This window comes from Nomia melanderi, chromosome 1, assembly GCF_051020985.1.
Source record: "Nomia melanderi isolate GNS246 chromosome 1, iyNomMela1, whole genome shotgun sequence".
NCBI lineage: Eukaryota > Metazoa > Arthropoda > Insecta > Hymenoptera > Halictidae > Nomia > Nomia melanderi.
In genome coordinates, this window is record NC_134999.1 from 38,586,596 (window position 1) to 38,612,559 (window position 25,964).

Consider the following 25,964-nt stretch of genomic DNA (forward strand, 5'->3'; position numbering starts at 1 on the left):
AGACAATCTTCGATTCGAGATTTTCTTGTCCGCGAGCGACCGGCATCTGTTCTAAACGGGCCTCTTTGGAAAAATCAATGTTTCAAATATGTGAATGTAGATTCCGATTGAAGGATAAGATTCGGAAGTTCCAAATCGAATAGTTGAATTTAGATAAGGGGCTAAGAGGTTCCTGTTTAGTTTCTGCGCGAAAAGTTGCTGCATCTTTGATAGAATGTGTGTTTTCGAATAAAAATGTACCACTAGCGACGTAAAGTTGACTGGTTTCCATAAAGAAAGTCCAGAAGTGAATAATTTCTTCATTCTCCCAGGTAGACACGCAACCTTAACCGCGTTTAGGCGAGCCTCGAACGTTCGATCGATTCCACCGTTTGATAGCGCAACACGGAATCGCTATGGAAAAGGAATGCACGTCCATGCTGGATTCTATGGTATCGTTTTTATTTACAAATTTGACCAGCACCCAAGCGGATGGACCAAGCCGTCGGCCAAGTCCAATACCCGAACATCATTACAAAAGATACTCTAGCAGGTGTCTTCTAATATATTGTCTCGATTTCCTTTGTGTATAATCTCATTCCACGGGTTATGTCACATTTAATTCACTACGGTTATTGTTCACTAACGTTAATAAATGGTCCTCCGTTCGTCAGCCACGAGGAAACGCGAAGTCTCGACTCGTGACGCGAGAAGAGAGAAACGTTAAGCGTGATAGAACAGACGGGTGACGAAAACAATGAAGATGTGGATCGAAAAGATGCTTGATTTCTTGAGTGCGTTCGGTTATTCGATAGGTGTAGCGTACAAATAGACGTGCAGGGCCCAGAGTGCCGAGCTCTCGGTTGTTGAATCTAGCAGAGAGGGGCGACGTACACGTATCGTCATACAAATACTGTGCCAGTTCAGATTCGCAGGTTCTCTTATCGTAACGTTTGCCCAGTCGTTGAGTAAACGCGGTGCCTTCGAAAATCACCTAGATCATGTTAATTGCTCGCCGGCAGCTACGCATCTCTTTCACTAAAGCTGCTTCTACGGAACGATCGCAATATCTCTTTTTCCTTTTTCGTCGAACGAGTATTCACTCTCTTCTTCTCCTGTTCTTCCTTGTTTCCTTTTTACTCGTATCAGAGCACGTGTTTGTACTTTCGCTGGTCCGCTCGTTACTTTGGCGCATCTCAGTCGGTTCGATCGATTCGAAAATGTTGCGCATTTGATCGCTTCCTGCGGCGGATACATATATATTCACGGAGGGATGCATCGAATATTTGAACGAAAGACCCGGACAAACATCCGCGCTCCTTCCATCGGTTGACAAAATGGTCCGGCCAAATACAATCGGGATGTTTCGAGGAAATAGCATGAGAATGGCACGGTCGTTGGAAGCGTGATATCCGATTTCCTATCGTGTTTCGTGGATGCTCAGTGAATCCCAGGTTTATTAGCAGGTATCTAATCGTTCCATGGAAGTTTACTACGCGGCGTTTAGGTAAAGAGATCGAAGCTGACGTGAAACATTAGCTATAATTTTGGAATGGATTGCGGCGGCGGCGTGAGGTTAGGTATACTCTGAATATCGTCCAACGATTTCTTTGCCGCGGACTGCAGATCGTCCATGCCGCGTTTCGTCAGGGTCGTGATATCTTTCATGTCCGCCTGGATTCTCTCGATGACCCATTCGATCGCCATGCGCCCCTGAAAAGTCAACCACCCAGAAACACTTTGTTACTTCCCGCGTAAGTTTCTCCCGCACCTGTGGAATGAAAATCTTCCACGATCGATCATTCCGTCCCCCTCGACGGGGGAATATTTCATAAAATGCATGGAAACCGAAGACCTCGATCCGCTCAAACTGACAATCTCGCTTCCAGACGTCTTGCGCAACTGATCCAGGAAGGTTTGCCTTTCGCTCGATTTCTTTCACACTGTCCCATACGATTCCGTTCACGCTGGGTTTTCAGACACTCTTTCGTTCTCGCAATTAGCATTCAAAGACTGAAGTAGTTCGTATTAACACCATTCATACGTCAGTTCGCATCATTTCGTTTATACAACACGACAGAAATCGTTCGTTCCAGAATAAGCATCAACATCATTCGAACCAATTACTCTGAGCATGCTAATTTTGTAGCTCATTCGCAACGTCAAGTAATGAAATTCAATATGAATCGAATATGAATTTCAATACGAATACGAGAAAAGAGGGAGAAACATAAAATCATTTACCTTCTTCGCGTTCTGTTCAATAGTTTTCGTGAGTAGCCTCTCCATTTGATCGATTAGAGGTATACCTTTGATGGAAACGACAGCCTGCTGCGTTAACAGAGTTTTGTTGGGGTCTTCTGGGTCCGACGTGTATCGAACTTCCTCGCCAACCGAGATATGCGTGCCCAAACTCAACTGCAAGCAGAGGAAATAACACGGTCCGCGGTTAGAAGAATTTCCAGCAATTCGTGTCATTGGATGCCGGTGGTCTCTTATTTCAGTTACGTGTTCCCCGTATCGACCGTGTTGTGCAACGCACGGGGTTAGCAACCTTCAGATAGATGGTTAGCTGCCATTATCGAGATAAAACGTTTCCACGAAAGTGACGCAGAGCCTTGAATAATCGATGCAACGAAATAAGCTCGGCAGCACCGTGCTCGCAGTGGTCCTCGTGACGGGGCTAAATCGCTGCTTGCTGACCGCTTCTCTAGCATTGTCGAGCCTCGTTACCTCAGCCATCGATTGTGAAATAAAAGCTACATTTTGCAACCAGTCAAAAAAACGCCGAGGTTTCTTCCTTCCTTTCTCCTTACTGTGTATTCAGAAGTTCATGGAAGAAACCTTTATTCGTCCGTCCACGCTAAATTCTCGTCTAACACAATGGACAAATTTGTCCACAAGAAAATCTTGAGAGTACTTTGAAGCGACAACTAAATGTATGTGCTATTTACTCAGTAAAATCAAACTCTACGTGGAATTTACATTTGTCCGACCACGAACATCTCATTCCCCTTCCACGCCGGATAATGATTTAATCTCCGTCCATTGTCGTATAATTTTATTCCAACTACAGCAATCAAGACCATCGTTCCCTACAAACGTCGAATCGGTATGGAACGCGTTCAACTGCAAGTCCGGCGATACAATTAAACAAACGGTGTGTCTCGTAGACACGAGCGAAAAAGGACGATCGCTAAAAAGCGAAAAGTGAATTAGCAGTTTCGCGTTCCGCATGTGATCCCCGAGCGCGAAGCGACAAAGGGGATAATTAGAGTGACGACCGTGCAGAAGGAACGAGTACAGGGTAGGACAAGAGCAGAATCCGACTGATCTCAAAGGGCGACGAGAGCGCAGCGCAACAATCGCTGGGGCGCCGCCATCGCGCCGCCGCGTGTCTCAAGCTCAGTTTTACCCGATCCGCTGATGAGGCGACGGGTTTCTGGGTAATGATGATGACGCGCGTCCGCCACTCCGAAAATTGCATCATTATGAGCCGCGCGCCGGCTCGCCCGCCGCGGTGCAGCGTGAAGCACTGTGTGGCCGCGGAGCTGGAACAATTGAATCGCGGGGGTGCAATACGTTTCACGGGGGAATTAACGCCCGGGGCGCATTGTGAATCCACCCTGACCCGAGATATAGAGACGCGGTGTCCTCGCTGCTCTCCGCCATATTGGCAATCAGTGAAGTCGACTGTGTTACATCGTGGCCGACTGAAACCCCCAACCCTCGGGCTTCGAACCCTCTCAGCCTGTTTCGTGATCCTGCTGCTCGTCGGGCTAAAAAGTCCTCGTTAGGAGTGACCGTGTGAACTTTGTTTTCGAATATCCGTAACTTCGTCAGGTTTCGGTTTCACTCGAGTAAGCGGTTCAGTTTCAGTTGAAGTTTGACGAACGGTTCGGAATCAACACGACGATTAATGAAAGTCTTCGAGAACAAGGGCGAAAAGAAAATATTTGAGCTCGTCAGTTTTGATAGATATAACGAGGCGACACCGTTCAACTTGACCGAACGCAGTTCTTTGTTCCCGATATCGACGGGATCGCAGGACATCCATCACGTAACAAGAACTTCTGTCCGCTTCGTTCCCATTTCATTCGTTTGAAACCGCTTCAAGGGTATTACGAATGACTCGAACCTTTTTGTTTCCCGGCGGTCCTTTAATTTATTATACGTCGTACCGCAGATGACTGTGACTTATTTAAAAGCGGTCCCCAGTTTTACGCGGGTCGCCCACGATTTACACCGTTCGCCCGGCGCGAAGTTAGAAGTAATTTCATCGTGAAAAGTACGGGTCGGGTAAACGGAGTTCTTTTCACTGGAAGTAATTAGCACTTGGCGCCCCGTCCGGGCCCTTATCATTTAAGCGTCCCGGGAACAGTGGATCGGTCGGCCCGAGGATGTACAGAAAACAGATGAAAGGCGAGGAGAGAAAGACCGGCGGCGTGCACTATAATTGGCAAGACGAACGGTCTCATTGTAGCTCGCGTAACGAGTCACGGCGAATGCGATAAGGCGCAGCTTTTTTTAAGTGCGATAACGAGAGGCCGGCTCACTTGACGCGATTATACAATTACGTTCGCCGGTGTGCGCCTCTACAATTTATAAATTGGAGCCTCCGTTACGGACGATGGGTAACTTTATGCCTGTTCGTCGCTAAGTCGCGTCATTTGAAATTAACGTCGGGTGAATTTTTCAGTCGCGCACGGCACACGACTAGACTACCCGACAAATTTCCGTTGACCGCGTCCTCATGAAAATCATGCACACCAGGAATTAATATTCGATTGAGAGCACGACCAGCGAATAATGAATCAGGAAATAATTTCGAGCTGCTATAAAATTGATCATAAACGTCACCTCGGCGAACGAAACGTCGGCTACCATAAAAATCCCGCTCAGCTTTAACTCTACTTTCGCGGAAGTGGGTTTCGGGGGAAGATTCGTTCCAAACGTCGAGATAAATCCGAAAACATCCGAGGAGCTCGGATCTCGCTGAGCAAAGATCTCATCCGGCGATTGTTTCGGCGAGACGTAATCATCTTTGTCGTCTTACAGCCGTCGGCGGCTGGAAGGGCACGAGAGCGATGCGTCGGTATCAGCGCGCGACACCGGTAAAAGGGAAACGCGAAAAAAGGTAAACGGCCGGCACGCGATTTAATCCTATCAGGAGAACGATCGATCCCTCGGCCGGCGTCAACGACGAAGTAATTAATTTTCACCCCCCGTTTTTTGTGCTCGGGCCAGGCCGGAGTACGAAGAGCGTACATCGTCGATCCTATCCCCACTCGGGCCGCGATCCCGGCGCATCGGTTAATTGAAATTTTTCTCGTCAGCCGCGCGTCGAAACCGATGTTTGCCAATCCCTCGGTCTCTGCATCAAGCACGGCGTTTGCTTTTCATTTACCGCGGCATTGCGGCACGGTCACGTTTAGTAGCGCTGTTAGGGGCGAAAGTCGTTAACGGAAATCTGAATCGCGATGAAAAAAAGGCTGAATCGAGCGCGGAGCAGTCTTGGAACGCTGCGCAATCTTATCGGAGTTTCTTCTCAGCGTCACTAACGTTTATCCTCGTATCTTTAATCGTCAATTCAATGTCTCTAACCGTGAATCACGAAAGCAAGTAGCTCAACGTTTAATTAGAGATCGAGTCGCGGCAACAGTTCAATTACCGACCGTCGAGCAACAAAAATCGAAATGCAGCGGAGCATTACCGAGAATTCGGAGCATCGAAAGAACCCGAGGCCTAGCCGAAGGCACTAATGGCATTGTTAGGAAAGGAAGGTAAACTATCGCGCAAACACGGAGCGGCGGCGTTCTCCAATCAAGAATTCTCGTGATTCCGTTTCATCCTTCGCCGATATAACGAGGAGGATCGGAGTAGGGGGTGGTTGAGGGAGTCGAAAGGGTAGACCGCGCCCCGTGAAGGGTCATTGTGCGAGGCTAAAGAGCCTTCTTCAGTGTGCACTCGCGAGTAATTAGCATTGCCGCATAATTGAGAGGACTTTACCGATCTGGCCCGTAGGGGACGGAGGGTTCGGCGAGATTCGGAGGCATTGTTCGGGCGCGGGTATGCAGCCTCGATTCAGTCTTACCATTCGACGGCCGGAGAGGGTGCCGCGCGGCCGGAAGCCCCGAAATCTACCGCGACGTAACGTCGGAAGCTGGAATCGACCTCGATAGAGTTCGGTCCTCGGGCTTTCTCTCGCCCGAGCCCGGGGTAATCGGCGATTTCAGCGGATTTCGGGGAGATTGGGAATCGTGTGCTGACAAATCCGTATTAGATCGTGTAAACGGGGGCTCTCCCAGTCATCCGCTACCGGCTGAATGGATACGCGGCGGTTTCCTTGCGCGATTCGATTCAATTACTTGTTTCCACGTCTGTGTACACTTCTGAACAAACAGAGAGCCCGCGTAAGCCCGAATCGATCCCCCACCCCGTTCGGCGTCCACTCGATCCATATGAAATATTAGAGAACGATGGAACGTGGATGGAGTGCCGGCGCTTCCGCGAGAATTCACGCTCCGATCGGAAACGCGAAGGTTCTTCCGCGCACGCTTGCAGCGCGATCGTCTGCTTCTTTGCTACCCTAATGTTGCCTGACTTCGAAAACTTTTAATAGCACTCTACGAAACTGCATTTAGATCCTGTACGACATATCCGTTTGTCTGCATTTCAGCTCGATAGAAACGAGAGAAAGAAAGTTTCTAACCCCTTGATACTCATCCAGCACAATTCTCCCTGACGAGCGATAGGAAACATCCTCGATGGGATGTCATCGCCGAGCACCAGGATGGCGAGGATTCACGGGGATCAACGGGGTTCAAAGATGAGACTTGTAAAGCGGGCGCGACGTTGGAACCAGCGCGGATCCCGTCGGCTCGAAGTTACCATTTTTCATTAAGCCGGGCGTCCGTCCAGCGACTCCATATTTCAATCGGTTCAAAAAGTGCTGGCGCTGGCTGATGCGAGAGTTGAACAGGCAGGGAGCTCGTATAAAAGTGCGCCGCAAATGGGGTGGCGGAGCGCGTAACACGCGGTCTAGGAACACGAGGCTATACGCGCGTTCACCCGCGCGCAATTTGTTGTTTTTATGATTTACAGAGCCTCCCGTACAATAATTCAGTCGCCGGGCACATCCAGTCAGCCAGGCCGGTGCGCCAGCCGAAACGCAACCCTCTCGAGTTCTCCATCAGCAAAGTCCGCGGGGAGTCTCCGAACACGGCCAGGATACATCACCGATACACGCGTCCGTTATTAATTCTCGTCCGATGGCAACCGCCGCCCACCCGTGTACCCGCCACGGCCGCCCGCTACCCTTCTATCTCTCCCGTGTGTGTCTCGGGGTTTTCGCGCCTGCACGCACGGAAATTCGTGCCAGGACGAAGGAGGGATTGTTAGAGAGAGAATACACGAGTCGTCGCGGGTAAAATATCGTTCCGGTTTGCTTCGTGCGCGGCAACGTATTGCGGCTTGCCCGGCAGGGCGGACTACCCGTTTCCACGTAACCCCCCTTCACGGCCGCGCCCGGCTTGATTGATCTATCACCGTTCAGTTTTGAACGATTTCGGAAAACTGTGAATCAAGCGGCGGGACTTTTCATTTTGCAAACTGGACTCGTCGAACTGTCTCCTTTCGTAGCGATTTTTTCCGGTGGAACTGAAGTCGATTCATTTCGAAAACGAGCTAATGGAATTCTTAAATCTCCCGTCTGTCGAGGTTGCTCCTTTTTCGATAAGAATTTTGATTTTGTTTATGTAGAGAGGAATTCGTTGAGTTCCTTTAGTATGGACCGTCGGTCTCTAAAGGAGCAATCGAAACAGGAAAGAGAATAAAATCGCAATAAAATAAAAGTTCGAACTGATGATGCGCGGAACTTTTGATTTTACTGATGCGATATGCGCTTCGAGCTGCTCGGTTACACGGGTATTTACAAGCTGTAATCGGGCGTATCCTAAATCTGGGTTTCCGAGTCTTAATTCGATCAAACTTTTATGGGACAAGTTGGACGGTAAAAGAAAAATTGTGCTTCCAGCAAGAGAAGAGAACACGCTCAAGAAAGTTACGAAATCCATGAAAACGTTAATAAAATTAGTTCCATAAATTTCGCAAACTTTTTAAAGAAATTGCGAGAACAAAGGCTGAACATATTGGCGAGCTCTAAGTTAATTCTGAAGTAATATTTTCTGTGGAGAAATCTAAAGAGGATCCACATTAATCAGGTTTCCCTGACAGTTAGCCATCCTTTCTCCTGGAAACGAGGAGAGGAAAGCGTGAGTTCGCCGCCATTACACTGATAATTGAAAAAAAAAATATATATATATATATATAATCCGGAGCAGCGTATATCCCTCAGCTTCCTGAAACCATCTATTCCGAATCCGGAGCGAACAATTTTTTTTTTCGCGACATCAACGCAACATAAATCCTAATGGACCGACCGGGTGTATCGATCGCGCGGAACACTCGGCTACAAATCATCGAATTCCGGCGGAGGCACGGGTTACAGCGAGTTTTAAATAATAACGCGATTAACTTAACGCGATCGGGCGTCACGTGTGTGGCAACGTTGCAATATGTCCGTTTGATAATCCGATAATATCCATCCGACGGTGTGGACGTATATCGTAGCGCAGGGAGAACGTTCCATCGTTTTTCTGGCAGCACGTGTATTCGTTGAAACTCGATTCCCTGAGTGTGAGCCGGCATTGTTTTAGATTAAACGGACACGATCCTCCGGGCGTCGCGATGCTCGCACCGTAAAAGTCCTGGATTGACGATTTGATCCCTTGTACAGAGGAAAATCTCAGCGGAACCCGTCTCTCGCCTCCGAAACGTGCCGGCAATTTCTATACTCGTCACGAGATGACTTCCGAGAGAACAAGTACTCGAAGAACACTTATCCCACGACGTACTCGCGTTTCACGTGGAAAAAAAATCATCGAATTAATTAAGCCATCGACTATTTCAGCATCCAAAAGTAAATCTCCTAAGTAATTCGACCGATGAGTTGACCAAGTAGATAAAACATCCCTTATCCCCTTTTCGTTTCGCACCTCTATCTTTCCTCTCCATTTCCATTGATTTCCATTAGCGCCGGCGAAGAAACACTCGGTACGATCGGGTGGACACTGGCCTGGCTGAACAGAGACTCCCCGGTCCCATTTACGTTCAACTTGTACTCGACCCATACAGGGACGGATACGTTCAGGTTCAACGGTACGATGCTGCATTACGTTCCAACCAGCGGCACGATACGTATGCATCCCGCGTAACGTATGCAACACGGGCCCGTGTACGGGGGTTGTACGGGGGTGTGGGCAGGAGGTAAATTGCTAAAAGATATCTCCCCCTTGGGATTCGACGGGGATAGGTTATAACCGGCCCTGACTCCGTCGGGCTTATGCAGAATACATTGCCTACGGTACGGTTCTCTTCGCTACGTAGCTCCCCTGTATTCGTTTGCCGCGTGCGTGGCCCGCGTGCGTGTATACATTCGGAATGGTGGGGGCGTAGGAACGCCGCATCGGCATCCACCCCCGGCCGACTATCCTGCCGTCCTCGCCAAACAGACAGCTATAGGCAGGAGAAAGCGTCGACGTCCCGCCGGGAATTGTTCAATTTTAGTTGAAGCTCATCTCCAGCCCACGGCGTGCAGGAAACGCGGAAACGCGTCCCCGTAGATTACGCAACCGTGCCGCGATCAACGGGGAAATATCACGCGGCGTTTCCTGCCGCCGTCTGACCTTAATTGGAAAGACGACAACAGGAAAGAGGGCGTCGAGGATCTTGAGCGACGACGGGGACTTCCGTCACGGGCCAAGGATGAACGAGCTACGCTTTAATAAGACCCTCCTCCGCGGGCTCTTTCTCTTATTTCACGGAATTTTGTTCTTATCCAGCCGATCTATCAATTATTCCGAGACTCCTCGTTCATGGTAGCCGCGCTCGGTCTTGCCTTCAAGTGGCTTAATATTTTCAGTGTCGTTGGGAAATATAGCGAATTACCTGGCGACCCGTAGACGCGCAGATCTGCTTAGGTGAATTATTCAAATGGAAATGGAGAGTGTCTGGATGTGAAATTAACCAGGCGTTAAATAATGTTGCGCTCATTTCATCAATCAAGTTCACGTCCGTCTGCTCATGAATCGTTGATCCTACTGACTGAAAAATTAAACGAGTTCCCCTCTCTTCCTTCTATTGGGAATAAAAATTAAACGGCAGAGGTACTCCGTAAATAGTCCCACCCCCGGAAACCCCTGTAACTGCTATTAAACGGCATACCGAAAAATAGCATACTACTACGCGAAGCAATCAAACACGCTATTTCTGGAATGAGCACGTATTTCGGAATTCGTGTTGTATCTCGTTCGGTTGCACCCACACCGAGCGCCGTGCGCAAACGTTAGCTACTTGATGCATGGAGGCAAACAGCGAAGTTACACATAAAACAGCTGATAAATGGGCAAGTGGTGTTCCCAGGGACTTTAACCGTAACTATTTACCCGGCGAAAATAAAAATGTTCCCGACGAAGCCGCTGCAAAAATTGTACGTTCCCGAAAAATTTTGCGTTCCGCGGAGTAATGCCGGGATGATATTTCACCGGCGAAAGGGGTGGAGAGCGAAATTACGGTATAAAAATTTGGGAAGTGGCGTGCCATGGAAACCTCTAATGGTCCGAGTGCTCGATACTAGAGGCATTCGGCGTGTCGAGGCTCGATAAGTAAAAACGATCGAGCCCGGCAAAATGGAGGGGCTAGGGTTTTTCCACGGAGCCACCTGCGGATCGTTCATCATACCCGTAATGCATCGAGCATCCCCCTTTGGCCGAGGATCGGTCTGGTAGCGGGAGAACGATCTTTGACGCTTACAAGGAGCCACGGGCAATGCTCCTTCTCCCTTTCCCGCGGCGTTTTCCGGCCTGTCTTCCTGAAACCCTCCCGGGCACATCCCTCCGAGGAGAGACCACGAAGCTATGCAACCCCGGTAATGCGCGCATCAATAACCTATCATATCCAGCCTTCCAGATGCGATCCGATGTTACACGCCCTCCGACCCTTAAGACGTGCCCGCCCCCGATCACCTCGAGCTTGTAAACTCGGGTAAATGTATCTGCCCCTTGAACTGAAACCCTCGAACCGGCCGCAATCTTTCCGGTGGAGATTGCGGAAGAACCGGTTCGGTGACCGATGTGAAACGTGAAAGATAGAGAAGAAAGAATGAGTTGAAAGGCTTGGAAAAAAAGGGTGAAGTTTTCGAGTTGCTGGCAAACTAATCAAGAAAGCTATCTAACAAACGCAGGAATACTTGATGGATAGCACCGGGCAGCTGGGAAAATTGGTGTCCATGCAGCCATCTGGTGACGGGTGCGGGAGGTGTGATCACAGTGCAAAAGGCACGCCGCCGTGCCGCATTTGCTAGTTTCCAGCGTGGCGGTTTATCCATTATCAGTGGAAAAAGTACAAACACTAGCATAGAAAGGGTCGCGAGTAATTCCACAGGTGAAATTGCATCGGCCCGTTTTCCAATCACCCCTGCTGATCTCGATTTCGAATGGAATTGGGTGTATATTGATTGTTCGATTACACGTGTACACGTGTGGCGTACGTGTTACCCTTCGTCCATCAAATTTATTTTCGCCCGGCAAATGAATTGCTAATGCAAACGTGGGAAAGTACGGTATACCGATCGCGCGTGTTTCATCGGATCGCTGCGAAACGAGTGACTAGCGCAGAGAGAAGTCCTTTATTTTATTCCGCTTCTTTTTTCTATTTCATCACGCGTCATTGGAAAATAATCTTCGTTCATTTGCGCCGTTCGAACGGTACGGTTCACGCAGCGCGATTTAACGGTTCGGGACCAAGTGCGAGGCAACATTTGTGCATCGAATATCGGGTGGCCGCTGGTCTTCAATTTATCACGGTACACGGAGATAAATTACAAGTGCGGTCAAAGTACTTTGTCCAGTAATATGTGTGTAATAAAGTGCGAACGTAATGAAATAAGCGCGCGGCTCGATGGTAACGCGCATTCGGCTGATTAAACGTGATACGTTGTGCTTGGCCCGCGAGGCTACGAGCTAAGTGAGGATCAATAGCGGGACTACTTCGGCTCAACTCGTTACCGAACGAATGGGCGGATAATCGAATTTATCGCTTTTAATTAGTTAAATATTGTCGAATAAACGGCGTTGCGTGCGCGGCGAAAAACGCTGGCTGGTATAACGGCCCGTGAATAATTTACTGTTAGTACGATTTAATCATAAAACAAGTGCATAAAATATTTACGATCCACTAAACTCCATTATTATACTTCTTAAATCGTTAAGCGTACTCACGTTTACGGTTTTGACCACCATCTCCTTGGTCTGCGGGTTCACCTCGCTCCATTCGCTGCCGTAGCACGGTCCATTGCCGAAGAACTGAAATAAAAACGAATGATATTTTACGGGTAGGGACAAACCGCGAGGAACAACAGTGCGAAACAAGCTTGACAGACGTTTTATACAATCGAACCGCAACGGGCCCCTTAATTAACGGTATCGCAATATGGGTATCGTACAACCTGTTAAGAAATTAATGAATCAGTCGGAATAATTAACCCGGGTCGGGTATCGTTGCATATATTTTCCCAATAATTGATTATATTTTCCCGTAATTAATAATGCTTCAATTACGAGGCCGTGCGAATTGCCACAATAACCGAACGATACACGTGTGTTCACAAGTAATGAATTAAACTCCTCGTGCTGCGCGATCCGTCCATTAATTTTTGCGACGCCAGCTCGAAAAAAATAAACATTTACGGAGCACAGCGAAATACGAGTACGCGCAGGTTGCAAATTTAAAATAAACATTTTCTGTTGCTGGTTTTTATTAACATTCCTAATGTGCCGTATTTTTCCCAAGGGAATTATCGATAATCGTTTATGCCTCTCAACGATATCCAATAAAGCTTAAAAGACGTTTACAATTAACACATTGAAAATAATGTGTATCGGAGCGCGTTTGTACTGGATAAATAATTACTGGAGATAGAAAATAATTGCCGAGCGTCTACCGGCAATGGCCCAATGAATATTAACGTTCCGACCGTCACATCACACCCGCGAATGGTGCCGCGTCTTTCTCCCCGAAGCAAAATATTAATAACCGCGGGAAAAATTTAATTAAGCTCCGCAAAAGTATAATAAATAAAACACGCGTCAGTTTACACGCGTTCCGTTTAACGGAACAACCCCGTGGAGGTGTTACGGGGGTTGGCACGACCGTCAAAGCGTTAAAGCGAATCCTCTCGTTCCAACGAATCGGGCAATTACTCCGAAATTTTCGTCGTTGCAGCGGCTGGCTGGCTGCTGGAAGACAGTTAACAACTGAAGAAAGAAGAAGGGGGATGGAGCGAGAGGAAAAAAGGGAACAGAGCAACTAACTCAAATCGAGACGAGCCTCCGCACTTTCCCTTCCCGTCAAGTAATTTCAAGAGTGCCTAAACGCGGAGCCGATCTCCACCCTCCGGCCACCCTACTCGGCCCCTTCGGCCCCTCCGTCGTTCCGTTTGCTGTGCATTCGTTATATACGGGACTGTGATTCGAGGCATTCAGGCGAGCGAGCCGGCACAACGGAACGGCTTTGCGAAATGGCCAAGCTTATAGAAAATCCCGCGAAAGGAAGCAATTCGCCGAGCCAAAAAGGATTCGAAGCTGGGATCCACCACCCCCACGCCTCCTCCGCTGGCGTTGGATTCGGAAGGAGCACGGACGAGGAGTGGGAAAGACTCTAAGAGAGCCTGGTATGTATTCCAAAACGCAGCCGTCTAGCTGGATGATTGCCAAAGAACGTAACACCGAGAGGGAGAGAGAGAGAGAGAGAGAGTGAGGGAGGGAGGGGGGTCTCGCTCATTATCAAAGTTGATACTGTCGATGTCGTTGTTTTGTAATTTTCTGCCTCGAGTCCGCCCATCCCCGCCCCTCGACCTTTCTTCACCCTCGGAGGGCTGATCTTTTTGCACGGTGTTGTCGAAAGTTTCGAATTTCCTGCTGTGCCAGTGCCTGGTGTTTGTATAGATTGCTCGGTCAAACGGGTAGAGAACTGTTTTGTCTATAAACCGGCGCCCGGCGAAGAAAGGGATGCATAACCCCGTGTGTGGATTGATTTCTTACGAGGGGGTGGCTGAACTTTCGAGTAAATAAACTGAGGGAGGGCTGCCGATGCGGCGCGCTTAAAACGAAAGTTCCTCGCCCATTGTCCTGCCTGATTGATTACAACGGGCCCGGGCAAAGCTTTCCCACCCCGCCTGTGCTTTGATAGCGAACTTTAACCCTCGCGGAAAGTTATGAAACACGGAAGTTTCGTTTGGGACTCGGATTGAGCCGAGCTGCCTCTACGCGACCGTAGAGTTCCGATTGTTTTGATGGACTGCGCGGGTTAAGTGAAAAATACTGGCCGTGTTTTGTTATGGGAAGAATCGTTAATCTTTGAGATCTCGACGGACACTCCGAGCTACGTGTCACTACTGTGAACCTTCGAAACTAAGCGTCAGCTTCGTTTGCGTCAGTTTGTAAATATAACGCTATTAAACCGTTAATAAATTGTAGACATACATGTAGCTGTGTGTACAGAAAGCAACGATCCGAAGTCTAACGCAACGTAACAACAGACCAAGTTAGTAATGAAGTTAAATAAAATATTTTCTGTTCTCCGGCTTGCTGTTTCATAAATTAAGTACTGGTATTAAGGTAAGCGAAACCATTCCGTCAAGGTCGAATGAAGCGGCTGTACGAGTTATGTAAGTTACCCCGCTGGTCGGGGATTAAAGATTAACTGATATATGGTCTGGTCATAGACATGTATATACTACTTCTGGATTACGAGAGGAACAACGGAAACCTCGACTGCGTGAAACATAATCTTATCTCTGGGCAGCAGATATTTAAACAAACAGGAGCCGTAGTAACTTACCAAACCTGGACAAACATTGCAAAATCTCATCAGATTCTGCGTCAATCAGAGATCTCATTAGCCTTTTAATCCAACAATCTACAAATTATTCGAACCGTGCGAAGTGCATTAAGTTCGTGGAACACGTATGACGCTGTTATGTGCCCAAAAATGAAACCTGTTACATAAGCCTGATCGTGTCTTCCTCATTTGCAGTTAGAGGCACATAGCCAATAATCTTTCACGTATTCAACGGACGCTGCTGCACGTGATATCACGAACAGATGGCTAGAGACATTTTGCGCAACTTTACGTAATTTCCAGTGATGAAAGAATTTCTAAGAGGTCGATCTGAGACTTAATTTTATTCCTTCTATTAAAATGATTCAATATATATTCAAATATGTAAATCATTGCGCGTTTTTTGGCAATAGAAAGGTAAATGAAAATTCATAATCTAATGATAGATATAAAGGATGGTGTAATTTTTAATCGGGAAAAACCGAAGGTCTTCAAGGTCATACTTTGGAATGAAGGCACAAAGGTCATTCTGATAAAGTAGCTTTTGGACGAACAGCTTTGTGACCTCTCCACAAGAGCGCGTGGCAGTAATCGATAAGCCGTGCCATGGATAAGTTTCGGGAAGGTTAATAATGCCAATTCCTGCTCTGATCGACCATTGCAATCAAGTACTTAGCAACCTTGCGATGACACCAGCGCACAAGTGGTCGTACCATGTACTACATCGAACTTACTCGAAAATGAAGAAGTTCGACCGGAATAATGCATGAAAATTTCCCAACACAATGCTCTTTAATTATGCATCAACTTTTCATTTTCAAGCAATTGGGAATTATATGTAAAGTAACTGTATCAAGTATTAATTTCTGAGCATGAGCTCAAGGTACAAGAAGAATGAGAACGTTTAGCATTACAAGTTTGATAGAAGTGCTTGTTAATTAATTAAAATAATGATACTGATGATAGTGCACAGCTCTACAAGATTATGATTAGAATAACTGATAATATCGAATAATTTAATAGATAACAAGATAACATAGTAATGCGATTAAGTTAGTCCTATATAGATAAAATCCTCAAACAGTTGAAGAATGCCTCTGATATATTTAAATAAGAATATACTATGAATTATAAATAACTGCACTAAATTTGTACTTATACTATCATATGACAAATGCAGTACTATATTCTTCTTTCGTATAGAAATGACCTGGGTAAGTAAATGACGATTTATGTAATAAGTATACTTGTATATAATTACATTGTTTTAATTGTATTTCCCTAAATTTGTAAGGTTTAATGATTAATACAATAAACAGTTTAGTAAGGTATTTAAATTAGGAGGTTATGTTCTGGAGTATATAACCTAAATTGTATTTGGAAACTTACCGAAGCAACCCACCGTGGTAAACGCCATTCAGTTGTAACCAATCTATGTGAATATAGAATTCCTTTATCAACATGTCTCTCGATGACATCCGTCCCCAAAACGGAGGGATTCAATGGATTTGGATATTTTCGATAAGCAGCTTGTACTACAGTGTCCCATGGATGCCTGTAAATTTAAATGATATTTGAATCCTCAAACATTATAAAACACAACCTTTGATTCTCATATTAATGATGAAATATTAGGAATGCCAATCCTAGCCTAAAACAATAAAAACGAACAAACATCTTCACATAGCACTCACTCAAAGATGTGATAGGACGTCCAAACTTTCATATTTGTAGATTTTCTTTTTTAATTATGCACACGAAACAATACTAAAATTTAATGAACGCGGGACATGAAAAAATAACACACAACTCCAGCACAGTAAAGCACGTCCACTACGAATGAAACCTACGTTACTTAAAGGACAGTACAAAAGAACGCAATGAACTTTATCCTTTTAGTTGGTAGTCAGCGCTTTAATGTTGGTAGGCCTGTCAATACTGCTTGATCATTATATCATTGATACTACATCATTCGATGGATAACATTGGCTACCCTGCTGTTCAAAATAAGTTCGTCGTGTCGATACATTCAATTTCAGTTAATTTCATTTAAATAAAATGCTGAAAACATGATTCATCTTTATATGATCAGTTTCAAAAGAGCGCAATTTTAAATTTCGCGCGTAATTTACGCGCCAATGACGCGCACACTTTAAATAATTATAAAATTTATTTCGAGGTACAAGCTTAATAATATGCATAAATAATAATGTTATAATTTATACCGTAAATTAAAGTAGAGTTTTAGAAACGTAAGTCATGTTGCAATAAATAATAAACCGTCTTTTGACTAGTTTAATGGTAATCTTCGCAATGTTTAAATATTTCGATATATCGAAGAGCGCGTTAGCAAGATGGGTCCAGCGCGCGAACGTGTCCGATTAAATAAGTGCTTTTTAATGGTAATTAATCTTTGGAAATCATATTATATGTATTTTAATTATGTGAAAAAGACTCAAGAATCATTCAAGAAGAAATTAGCATCTTGAAAACCAAATGGTAAATATGTTTTAACGTTTTCTTCTTTCCGAACCACACTGCCTTCATGGCGTCCTGGAAAAGTAAAAGAATATTAATAAAAATCAAATAAATAAGAAACATTGACCTAGAAAAACGGAAAATAATTGAATGAGATTTCGAAAAACATTATGTTTACTATTTCGGAATTCTTAACCTTGTTATATTTATCATATACACATGCGTTTCTTATCCATATGATGAAGTACTTTTTATCGTTTTTTTATTATTCTAAGGACACACAAAGTGTGTATAAATGAATGAAAACGGTAATTTTAACGTTAATAATTTGCGTTTACAATTCAAAAGGATTTCAGAACAAAATTCATATTTTTAAGGACAATATTATCCCTCATAGTTAATGTTTTACCAGTGTGGTGATTAGAATACATAATACACCTCACCACAAATAGCTTGCAGTTTTCGCTGCCCTGACCTATCTCTGATAAATAATGGTACTGCAGGTTGTGGTCCCTTATGATTCATAATAACATTTTCAGCAGACTTTAATGCATTATAAATAAGTTTTGATTTTGGTGCCCTGGTTAAATAAACTACACATTGCCCCAACAGTAGATCGCACTCAGGCATTCCAATCATTTGACATCCGTGCATAGTATGCACGGCTATTCCTATAATAAAGAATTTCAATATTAATAACATTTGCCTACATATGAATTAACGTCAATGAATTTAATAATATATTACACATACCCAATGCATCAGGATCTTCCAAGCCAATATCTTCACTTGATATTCTGACCAAACGTCTTGCTATATCTACAGGATCTTCTTTGATCGCCATAATCCTTGCTAGCCAATACAGAGATGCATTTGCATTGCCACCTTTTATTGATTCATGCAATGCAGAATATAAATGATGAATATTATTATTTTGTTTATCAGATAATGTATGTGATTGTTTGAGACTTTCTTTAACATCTTCAAGAGTAATTGATACAAAATTGGAAGCATCAAATTTATTTAGTACTTTAGTTCTAATTGCTAGGTCCAAGCTATTTAATGCTACACGTGCATCTCCATCACATACTTCTGCTAACCATTCAATTACTGTTTTATTAATTATAAAATCTCTCTTTGGATATGAGTCGGTCTTATCCTTTGAATTATTTGTCAGACTTTTATTTTGTGGGTCATTTATTTCTCCATTTATGGATAAAATTGCCTTACAAAGGATTTCCATTATATTTGATGTTGTTAATTTATTCAAAGGAAATACACGACATCTACTTAATAAAGCAGAATTTAAACTATAAGATGGATTTTCAGTAGTAGTTCCAATTAATGTAAATGTTCCTGCTTCTACATGAGGTAAAAAGATGTCTTGCTGAAGTTTATTAAAACGATGTATTTCATCCATAAATATAATAGTTTGTTTATTTAATTTTGTTCCATCCTTTGCTTTATCAACAACTTGCCTAATATTATTAACACCAGAGGATGTGGCAGAAAGCTTTACAACTTGTACTTTATCACCACATATTTCTTTGCTCAAACGTGATATAACATTGGCTAAAGATGTCTAAAAATGTTTAAAATAATAAGTATTATCAATAACCAACAGTTAATATTTGTGTTACCTTTCCACATCCTGGTGGACCCCAAAATATCATGCTAGGAATATGCCCATTAGTTAGCAATTTATACAGGACCTTATCAGAACCAATAACTTGTTCTTGACCTATGTAATCAGTGAGACAAATAGGTCTCATTTTCTCAGCAAGAGGAATATGCTCTTTATTTGACATTGCTCTTTGTTCATTGATATTTAATGTCCTTGTTATAGCATTTGCTTTGTATTTCTTTGCTGGATTTGTTACTAGTGTTTCCCCGGAAGGTAAAGGTCTCTTTGGTCCTTCAGAAAACTTGTCCAAAGATGCATCAGTTGCAGAAAAACATAAATCAATATGATTTTTTATATCATCAATAGCATACTCCTTTCTACATATTGGACACAACATGTTCAGTAGCACACATTTGTTTCTGTAAACATTGGAATCATGTTAAACATTCAGGCTAGTATGATATATGCCATCTATTCAATCTTTCATTCTAAATAGTTGGTGAAACTTATTACTTACAGTCTCAGTTATAATTATTTATAGCAGACATCTCAGGAAACACGTTTTAAATTCCAGTTATTCTGCATCAAAGATTATCTTATAGTGAAAGTCACAGCTGTATGAGTCATAGTGCCATCTGCTGGTCAATGAACACAGATGTCCATAGACATTCAGTCTTTATAGATTTGTGTTATTTTCTTCTCTTTGTATAATAAAACAAATTGGATACTATCAATTAAAAACATGTTTCTTTAAGTAAGTCTATAAAAATATATAAATGCAGAAAGTCTTCAAGATTTGATAGTTATGTATCCTATACAATAAACATCAATAGTTTAAGCAATACATTAAGATCACTTTTTTACAGAATATTATTGATCAAGAAAATTACTTATTTACTTGATAATAAAAAATGTCAAATGCATGGAACAAAAACATTTACCGCCAAGAACAGGAGGCATTTGTTTCTAATCATGGTGGAACTACAGCCAGAGAAGTTGTGTATGCGATTATGCCAAACATATGTAGTATTCTTTTAACTATTACTACACTAGGTCTACTAAGAAATTTAATTCATAAGAATGTTAAAGTGCTGGTAGAATTTATACTACTTATAATTCCAGCTATCTTATGTTGCACTATATTATCTGAATATATTATAACTGTGTGTTGTGCCATGTTATCAATATCTATTGTAAATATTTTATTATTGGCACTTAATTCAAACTCATCTAGTTACAGTATAAAGCCTAGTCAGGTTAAAAAGCCTTTCATTACTAATTTTAGAGCAATGACTAATATTATAACAACGATATGCATATTAGCCATAGACTTTCGTATCTTCCCACGAAAATTTGCCAAGACTGAGGTATTTGGGTATAGTTTAATGGACACTGGTGTTGGATTATTCATATTATCAAATGCCTTAGTAGCACCAGAAGCTAAAGACTTTGCTCCTAAACAGAGAATAGGATTCGTTCATACATTATCTAGAAACATTAAACAATCTGCAAAAAGTTGTATTCCACTATTAATACTGGGTTTCGGTCGCTCTGTAGCTATTGAAGTAATTGGGTATCAGAAGCATGTGACTGAATACGGTATTCACTGGAACTTTTTTATAACTCTTGCCTTTGTGAAACTGTTCACCAGTTCCATAACCAGTACTATCAGCTCAAAATATTCTTTGTTATCTGGTGCATGGATTTTAACAATGCATGAATACATTTTGAGTACCAAAGGGTTGAAGGAGTGGGTGTTGAGTAACAAACCGAGAGACGATTTTGTATCCGCTAATCGCGAAGGAATGGTATCCGTGCCCGGATATGTGGGACTTTATTTAGTAGGTGTAGCTGTTGGCAGATTGATACATTCCACGTATTATAATTCATATGTACAAAATTCAATGCAGTACAAGCATACAACGTTTCACGTGAAATTATTCGGGTACGGACTAGATGCGAGTTATAACGAATCCATGATATTATGTATTAAATTGTCTTTGATAGCGGCGCAAACGTGTGCAGCTACTTTGTTCTGCGATTCGTATTTTAAAATATCTAGACGCTTGGCGAATGCAGGGTATTGTATGTGGATACTTACCTTAGGTGTAATGGTACTTACGTTATTGTTACTGATAGAAGTAATTACGGATATCCTAATTTGTGCAACTACATCCGTAGATAATAGTACAGATAGAAAGACCAAAACGCACAAAATGGACGCAAGAAATAAACGGGAACGCGTACCCGACGAATGCGAGAAAAGTACGATCGGCAACACGATCGAAATATTCGAAGCTGTAAACTATAATGGTTTACTCTTTTTCTTATTGTCCAACTTAACCACCGGGGCTGTTAATATGTCAGTATCCACGTTATACGTAAGTCAGCCGAGAGCCGTACAAATACTCATTGCCTACATGGCTCTAAATATAGTACCAGTTTTATTCCTCTACAGGAAGCAGGTACAAATTAAGTTATAAGATTCGTTGCGCTGACTACGCGTTAGGGGACAAGATTTTGTATATCTGCAGGCCAAATATACTTACAGTGTTCGAATATTGTTACTGCCATTGGACATATCACTTTGTATTCCATATTTATTCCATTTTCTTTTTTTAATCAAAATAAGTGTGTATGTACATATATCAGTATAAAAATAAGTAAAGAGCTTGATTGGTAACAAGTCGTTTGTTTCGTTCAATTGTAACACTAGCCTATCAAGTATTAAAATAGTTCGTTGTTAGTGAAATTCATTGCCTAGAAATTCATTTATAATTCATCTTTGGATTGAACTACGGGCTTCAGTTCGGCTTGATCTTCCGACTCGGGCGTTTCGATCTTCTTAACGTTACTCGCACTAGTTTCGTTTTTCACGTCGGACCTCTTACTTCGCGCCCCTTTGCTTACAAAATTCTTGAAGCCCTTGTGATTCTTCACGTGATCCCCAGCTTGAGCAACCATACGAAGGAATTCGTCGACGTCGAAACTGTAATTCGTGAATTTCGCGTGAGCTCCGCCATCGGGATGCGTACCCTGGATATATAAATGACCTTGTTTGAAGGATATTAAATAGCACCGTTATCTGAAATGTATAAAATCCAGATTATCGCTTACGGGATCCTGCTGCACCAATTTCGATGCATTCTCCCACGTGAAGTACCTCACTCCCCGTAATCGTGCGAGATCCTTGTAACAACCTGGATCCTCGCAGTTGTATCTAAATTACAATCAGCCGTAAATCGACAAATAATAGTTGAAAAATGAAATAACTTGTACGCACATTTCAAAGACAGCCGCCCAGTCTGGTAGAAACATCAAATGCGTCAGTCCAGCTCCATGAATTCCTATAAAGATATCGGAATTCCTCGTAATCTCTAGTTGCTTCTTGAAGGGAACCTTTTTATTGTACACTACCTGGAATAACATAATTGATAGTATCACCGTTGAGCCTGAAATGATTTCACCAAGTGAACCAGTTACCTTTCTAACTTTATACTCCGGATTCTCCTTCAACGCTTTCACTAGTTCGTCCTCATTTAAAATCCTTCTGTATTGCGTGTCTCTGCTGAGCAGAGTCACTCGTATCCTTTGGTTCTTCCTTTCCTGAAGAGGTATTCTCAGCCTGTGCAACACGTGGTCGCCGAACGCCTTGAACAGCCCGCTCTTCTCACAGCCGTAAATCTAAAATACCGTTCCGACCGTCAGAAAAGAAAGATTCGAAGCGACGACTCCCCCGCGAGACAAAAAATATACTACTAGAGGTGTGTTGTAGTAGAGACCAAAGATCATGCGCGGCAGTAACGGGAACACGAGGTTCTTGAAGCAGACGGTCTCCCCGCGGAACGTTTTTAAATCCCACAGCGGATTTCTCGTGAAAGCCTCAAAGGTGTCCTGGAACGCGGAGCGGTAACTGAAAGTGCGAGAACCATTTGCTATCTAATATCTCTCGGTTTTTCTGTTGCGCCGGTGTCAGTTACCTGTAGCTTTCCCAGATCATTACGTGATTATCAGTGCTGAAGGCGGCGGGGTGCGAGAGGTTTACGTGCAATGACGCGTACAAATTGAAAAAGTCGCAAAAATGATGGTACATGTTTACTACTGAAACAAAATGACTTCAACGAATGAGCGGACGACAAAACATTCTCACGTGGGCCACGCTCGCGTGATTTTACCGTTCAATCATTTTTTTCTCGTCACTTACTGGCGTCTATCTTCATTATGTACGTCGGCTTCTCGATCACTATATCACAGTCGCCGTTGCCAATCGGCGGTCTAGGCAACTTCCGGAAGTTCCTTAATTCGGGCCCCCACGACTGCAACGGACTGATATGGTCCGCGTTCTTTTGCAGTCTTTTCTCGTTCAATCTGTGCATCGTCGCGGCGAATGGAAAAATCAACAATTTGTCTTCTAATTTTCCCCTACTCGACTTACTTGCAGTATCCGCCGATCTGGCCTTCTTTCAACACGTCCATTTTGTAGCGTATCGGTTCCTTCCTTCGGAACAGGTCCGTGAAATTTATCATCACATTCCGCGCTCTACAAAATCTCATGTGCTCCGAGCATTCCAAGGACGAGTCTTCCTTTAATGAGAAGCTTCGCGTAAACAGGGATCAGGAGAGAGCATTGCAATATTCCTTTGTTCCTTTGACGTCGACAAATATTTACCAAAAACAGCGGCTCGCAAAAGATCGACATTTCTTTCCGCTGATCGCGCACGTAACCGAAATCCCCTTGAGCGTAGAACGTGTCTAATTGCGCTTTCTTCGTGGTCACCCATCCTTTGTGGTCGCCCGGGCACTCGGCGATCGAGAACGCATTTTCCGCTTTGCAGTTCGGCTCGTAACCCCAGCAAGCTTCGGTGTCAAGGCTGTCCTAAATTGATCCAACAGAAATCCCTCTTAACACGCGGAACGTGTGAATTATCGGTGGACCGCGAGTTTTAGCACTTTCGATTTTTCGAATAATCCCGACGTACAGAAACGTTCAAGAAATCTTAACTTAACAAAAGAGATTTCTATTTCCTTCGAATATTATATGCGACACCTCTGCTATAATAAAAACAGTGAATCAACACGATTTCCGCGGAATCAATCTACGAAAGCCCACGTCTGCATCGAGATTCGAAGGCCACCGTTTCCTCGTGACGCTTCCTCGCGGTAATTGCATAATTAATCCACGGTGAATTACCTTGTACGGGCAAGCGGTGTTATTGCGGCACTCTTCGGCGACCGTGGGAAAAGAGTTGAAGTAGTACTTCATGTGATCATCTGGCAGATCAATGTCCGAGTAATTGGCAGGAATGGCAGTGACCGCGAAAACTAGAACGACCAGCGTCGCACATTTGCCGAGGAGCGTTCGATCGATCATCGTGGTGTGCGCCAAGGAAATAAACCGGGGTTCCCTGGGGAAAGGTGGGCTCCGTTGCGGCGGTGCCCGTTGCACGGCGTGAATGGAGGAGGAACCACCTGTAGCGATGGGTATATGACCTCACCTTCTGTGTGTTCTCTGTCGCACGCAGCACGCGTACACCCACACGGACGCGGGAGGTATCGCCTTAAAAGAATCGGTGAAAGTCAATGCTAGCTGTTAGAGGGACACGAGGTGTCTTACATCATTCGTCATTGCCGCTGCGTACCCACCTGTTACCCTTGAAAATTTTTCAACGAGGTGATCAATTCTATCGGGACGCTCCGTTTTATTTTTGAAACCATACCGGCATTCCGTGTCCTCCTCGCCGAAATCGATAGTACAGCCAGACAAGCGTCCCGCGTACCGCACGTCGAACAAAACAAACGCCGTACTCACGTGTACTCGACGAACGAGAGTGCGCGGTAGTCCGCACGTTTTCTCACCTCTTGCAAGTAGGAGACAGGATACCTTGCGGTACAGGCATCTGACTTTATTTGCCTCTCACGCACGCTTGATCCTTCGACTGTGTGCGCGCTTCAATATGGCGGACCACTGTCACGGCTCTTCGAACGATGCGTTTTCGCTTGGAAAAAGTACTCGAGGGATTACTGATACGCTCATCGGGGAAGCGGACGGTACGCAGACTTTTTCGATGCTTCTTGCAGCTTCGGTTGATGATAATTTAGCCGTGAACATTCGAATTTCTTGTACACACTGTTTGAATCTCTTCCCTGCGACGCCTCGCACGTGAGACAGTAAACTACTCTGGTAGTCCATCTATAGGTGGCTTTGGAGCAATAGCCAGAGACTCTGTGCCTTGCGCTACGGTTCCCCATGTTTTCAACGTTCGATGATGGTTTCTCTTCTTCGCCGCCTGACGATTCGTTGCCGGCTGCTCCCTACGTGATCGCCAGTCGGTTCAACTTGCTGGTCAAAGGTAAAGCAGGTCGCGGAGAACGTCAGCGAGTAAATTTCCAACAATTTTTGAAAACGTTCGAATGAATTTCGAAATGGAGTTGGAGACATTGTTCGGTAACGTTACGTTGTTATTTCCTGAAAATTCGCTTCGTATCGGTTTCAATTATCCAAACACTCCATTTCAGAAGTGTTAATCGATTCGTCCGAATCCTCTGTTCGTTAATGAATGCGCATTTCGTTGTCGTTCGTTAAATCATTCCACTTTTTATTCAATATTCAGACCGAATGGTTGGCAGAGGCCAAGATACACGCGTGCAGGGTAGCCAGATCTTATAAGGAATCGTTCTGTCGTGGCAGCGCTATTGTCTACGACGGGTCAGAGTGATGGCTTCCGTTATTCGGGATGTTTATACGTGAAATAAACGCGGTATCGGCTCCCGATAAGCCCACGAGACGCGCCTTATGCTAATTCCCCCGCGGATACGTCAAAAACCGTTCGGACGTATACGGTAAAGGCAGAGTTCGGTCTTCTCCCGAGGCGTGGCCGATGTAGATCGTATCTTCGGAGTTTATACGATTTTGCTCGTCGAAGAG

The 25,964-nt window shown here is 44.2% G+C and overlaps 4 protein-coding genes and 1 long non-coding RNA gene across 6 annotated transcripts; 2 read left to right on the top strand and 3 right to left on the bottom strand.

The window, feature by feature from the left end:
• Window positions 1–419: 419 nt before the first annotated feature.
• slmo (PRELI domain containing slowmo) lies at window positions 420–16,855 on the bottom strand. Its single transcript, XM_031971843.2, has 5 exons — window positions 16,632–16,855; window positions 16,327–16,492; window positions 12,318–12,401; window positions 2,224–2,397; window positions 420–1,692 (listed from the first exon to the last, which is right to left on the bottom strand). The coding sequence occupies exons 1-5, from the start codon at window positions 16,661–16,663 to the stop codon at window positions 1,519–1,521; spliced, it is 630 nt and encodes a 209-aa protein (XP_031827703.1). The 5' UTR covers window positions 16,664–16,855; the 3' UTR covers window positions 420–1,518.
• Window positions 14,957–15,834, top strand: LOC143174199 (uncharacterized). Its single transcript, XR_012997960.1, has 3 exons — window positions 14,957–15,062; window positions 15,133–15,354; window positions 15,425–15,834. It is a non-coding gene; the product is annotated as an uncharacterized LOC143174199 (long non-coding RNA).
• Window positions 16,856–17,357: 502 nt separating the features above from the next.
• LOC116424870 (ATPase WRNIP1) lies at window positions 17,358–19,722 on the bottom strand. Its single transcript, XM_031971841.2, has 5 exons — window positions 19,557–19,722; window positions 19,056–19,458; window positions 18,169–18,997; window positions 17,859–18,086; window positions 17,358–17,490 (listed from the first exon to the last, which is right to left on the bottom strand). The coding sequence occupies exons 2-5, from the start codon at window positions 19,434–19,436 to the stop codon at window positions 17,393–17,395; spliced, it is 1,536 nt and encodes a 511-aa protein (XP_031827701.2). The 5' UTR covers window positions 19,437–19,458; window positions 19,557–19,722; the 3' UTR covers window positions 17,358–17,392.
• On the top strand, window positions 19,637–21,692 carry LOC116424869 (uncharacterized). The gene is made up of 2 exons (XM_031971840.2): window positions 19,637–19,793; window positions 19,906–21,692. Exon 2 carries the CDS (start codon window positions 19,951–19,953, stop codon window positions 21,520–21,522), a length of 1,572 nt encoding a protein of 523 aa, XP_031827700.2. The 5' UTR covers window positions 19,637–19,793; window positions 19,906–19,950; the 3' UTR covers window positions 21,523–21,692.
• On the bottom strand, window positions 21,658–25,210 carry Eogt (EGF-domain O-GlcNAc transferase). 2 transcript variants are annotated; one of them, XM_031971839.2, is made up of 11 exons: window positions 24,683–25,210; window positions 24,231–24,596; window positions 23,709–23,915; window positions 23,475–23,623; window positions 23,244–23,407; window positions 23,020–23,137; window positions 22,799–22,952; window positions 22,523–22,723; window positions 22,323–22,456; window positions 22,157–22,259; window positions 21,658–22,075 (listed from the first exon to the last, which is right to left on the bottom strand). In XM_031971839.2, exons 2-11 carry the CDS (start codon window positions 24,408–24,410, stop codon window positions 21,812–21,814), a joined length of 1,674 nt encoding a protein of 557 aa, XP_031827699.1. In that variant the 5' UTR covers window positions 24,411–24,596; window positions 24,683–25,210; the 3' UTR covers window positions 21,658–21,811. The 2 variants fall into 2 exon arrangements, with proteins under 2 accessions (XP_031827699.1, XP_031827698.1); XM_031971838.2 differs by having other exon boundaries at window positions 21,659–22,075; window positions 23,020–23,140.
• Window positions 25,211–25,964: the final 754 nt, after the last annotated feature.

Excerpts from the sequence above, each read along its gene's own strand:
- slmo (XM_031971843.2), bottom strand. The coding sequence starts at position 16,663 with ATGAAAGTTTGGACGTCCTATCACATCTTTGA. Across the intron at positions 2,398-12,317 it reads TGGTGGTCAAAACCGTAAAC|TTGAGTTTGGGCACGCATAT; the intron begins GTGAGTACGCTT and ends CTCTGCTTGCAG. Across the intron at positions 1,693-2,223 it reads TTGAACAGAACGCGAAGAAG|GGGCGCATGGCGATCGAATG; the intron begins GTAAATGATTTT and ends TTGACTTTTCAG.
- LOC116424870 (XM_031971841.2), bottom strand. The coding sequence starts at position 19,436 with ATGTTGTGTCCAATATGTAGAAAGGAGTATGCTATTGATGATATAAAA. Across the intron at positions 18,998-19,055 it reads GTCCACCAGGATGTGGAAAG|ACATCTTTAGCCAATGTTAT; the intron begins GTAACACAAATA and ends AAACATTTTTAG. Across the intron at positions 18,087-18,168 it reads GGAAGATCCTGATGCATTGG|GAATAGCCGTGCATACTATG; the intron begins GTATGTGTAATA and ends TCTTTATTATAG.
- LOC116424869 (XM_031971840.2), top strand. The coding sequence starts at position 19,951 with ATGTCAAATGCATGGAACAAAAACATTTACCGCCAAGAACAGGAGGCA.
- Eogt (XM_031971838.2), bottom strand. The coding sequence starts at position 24,410 with ATGATCGATCGAACGCTCCTCGGCAAATGTGCGACGCTGGTCGTTCTA. Across the intron at positions 23,408-23,474 it reads CAGATCGGCGGATACTGCAA|ATTGAACGAGAAAAGACTGC; the intron begins GTAAGTCGAGTA and ends GACGATGCACAG. Across the intron at positions 22,953-23,019 it reads ATGATCTGGGAAAGCTACAG|TTACCGCTCCGCGTTCCAGG; the intron begins GTAACTGACACC and ends TCGCACTTTCAG.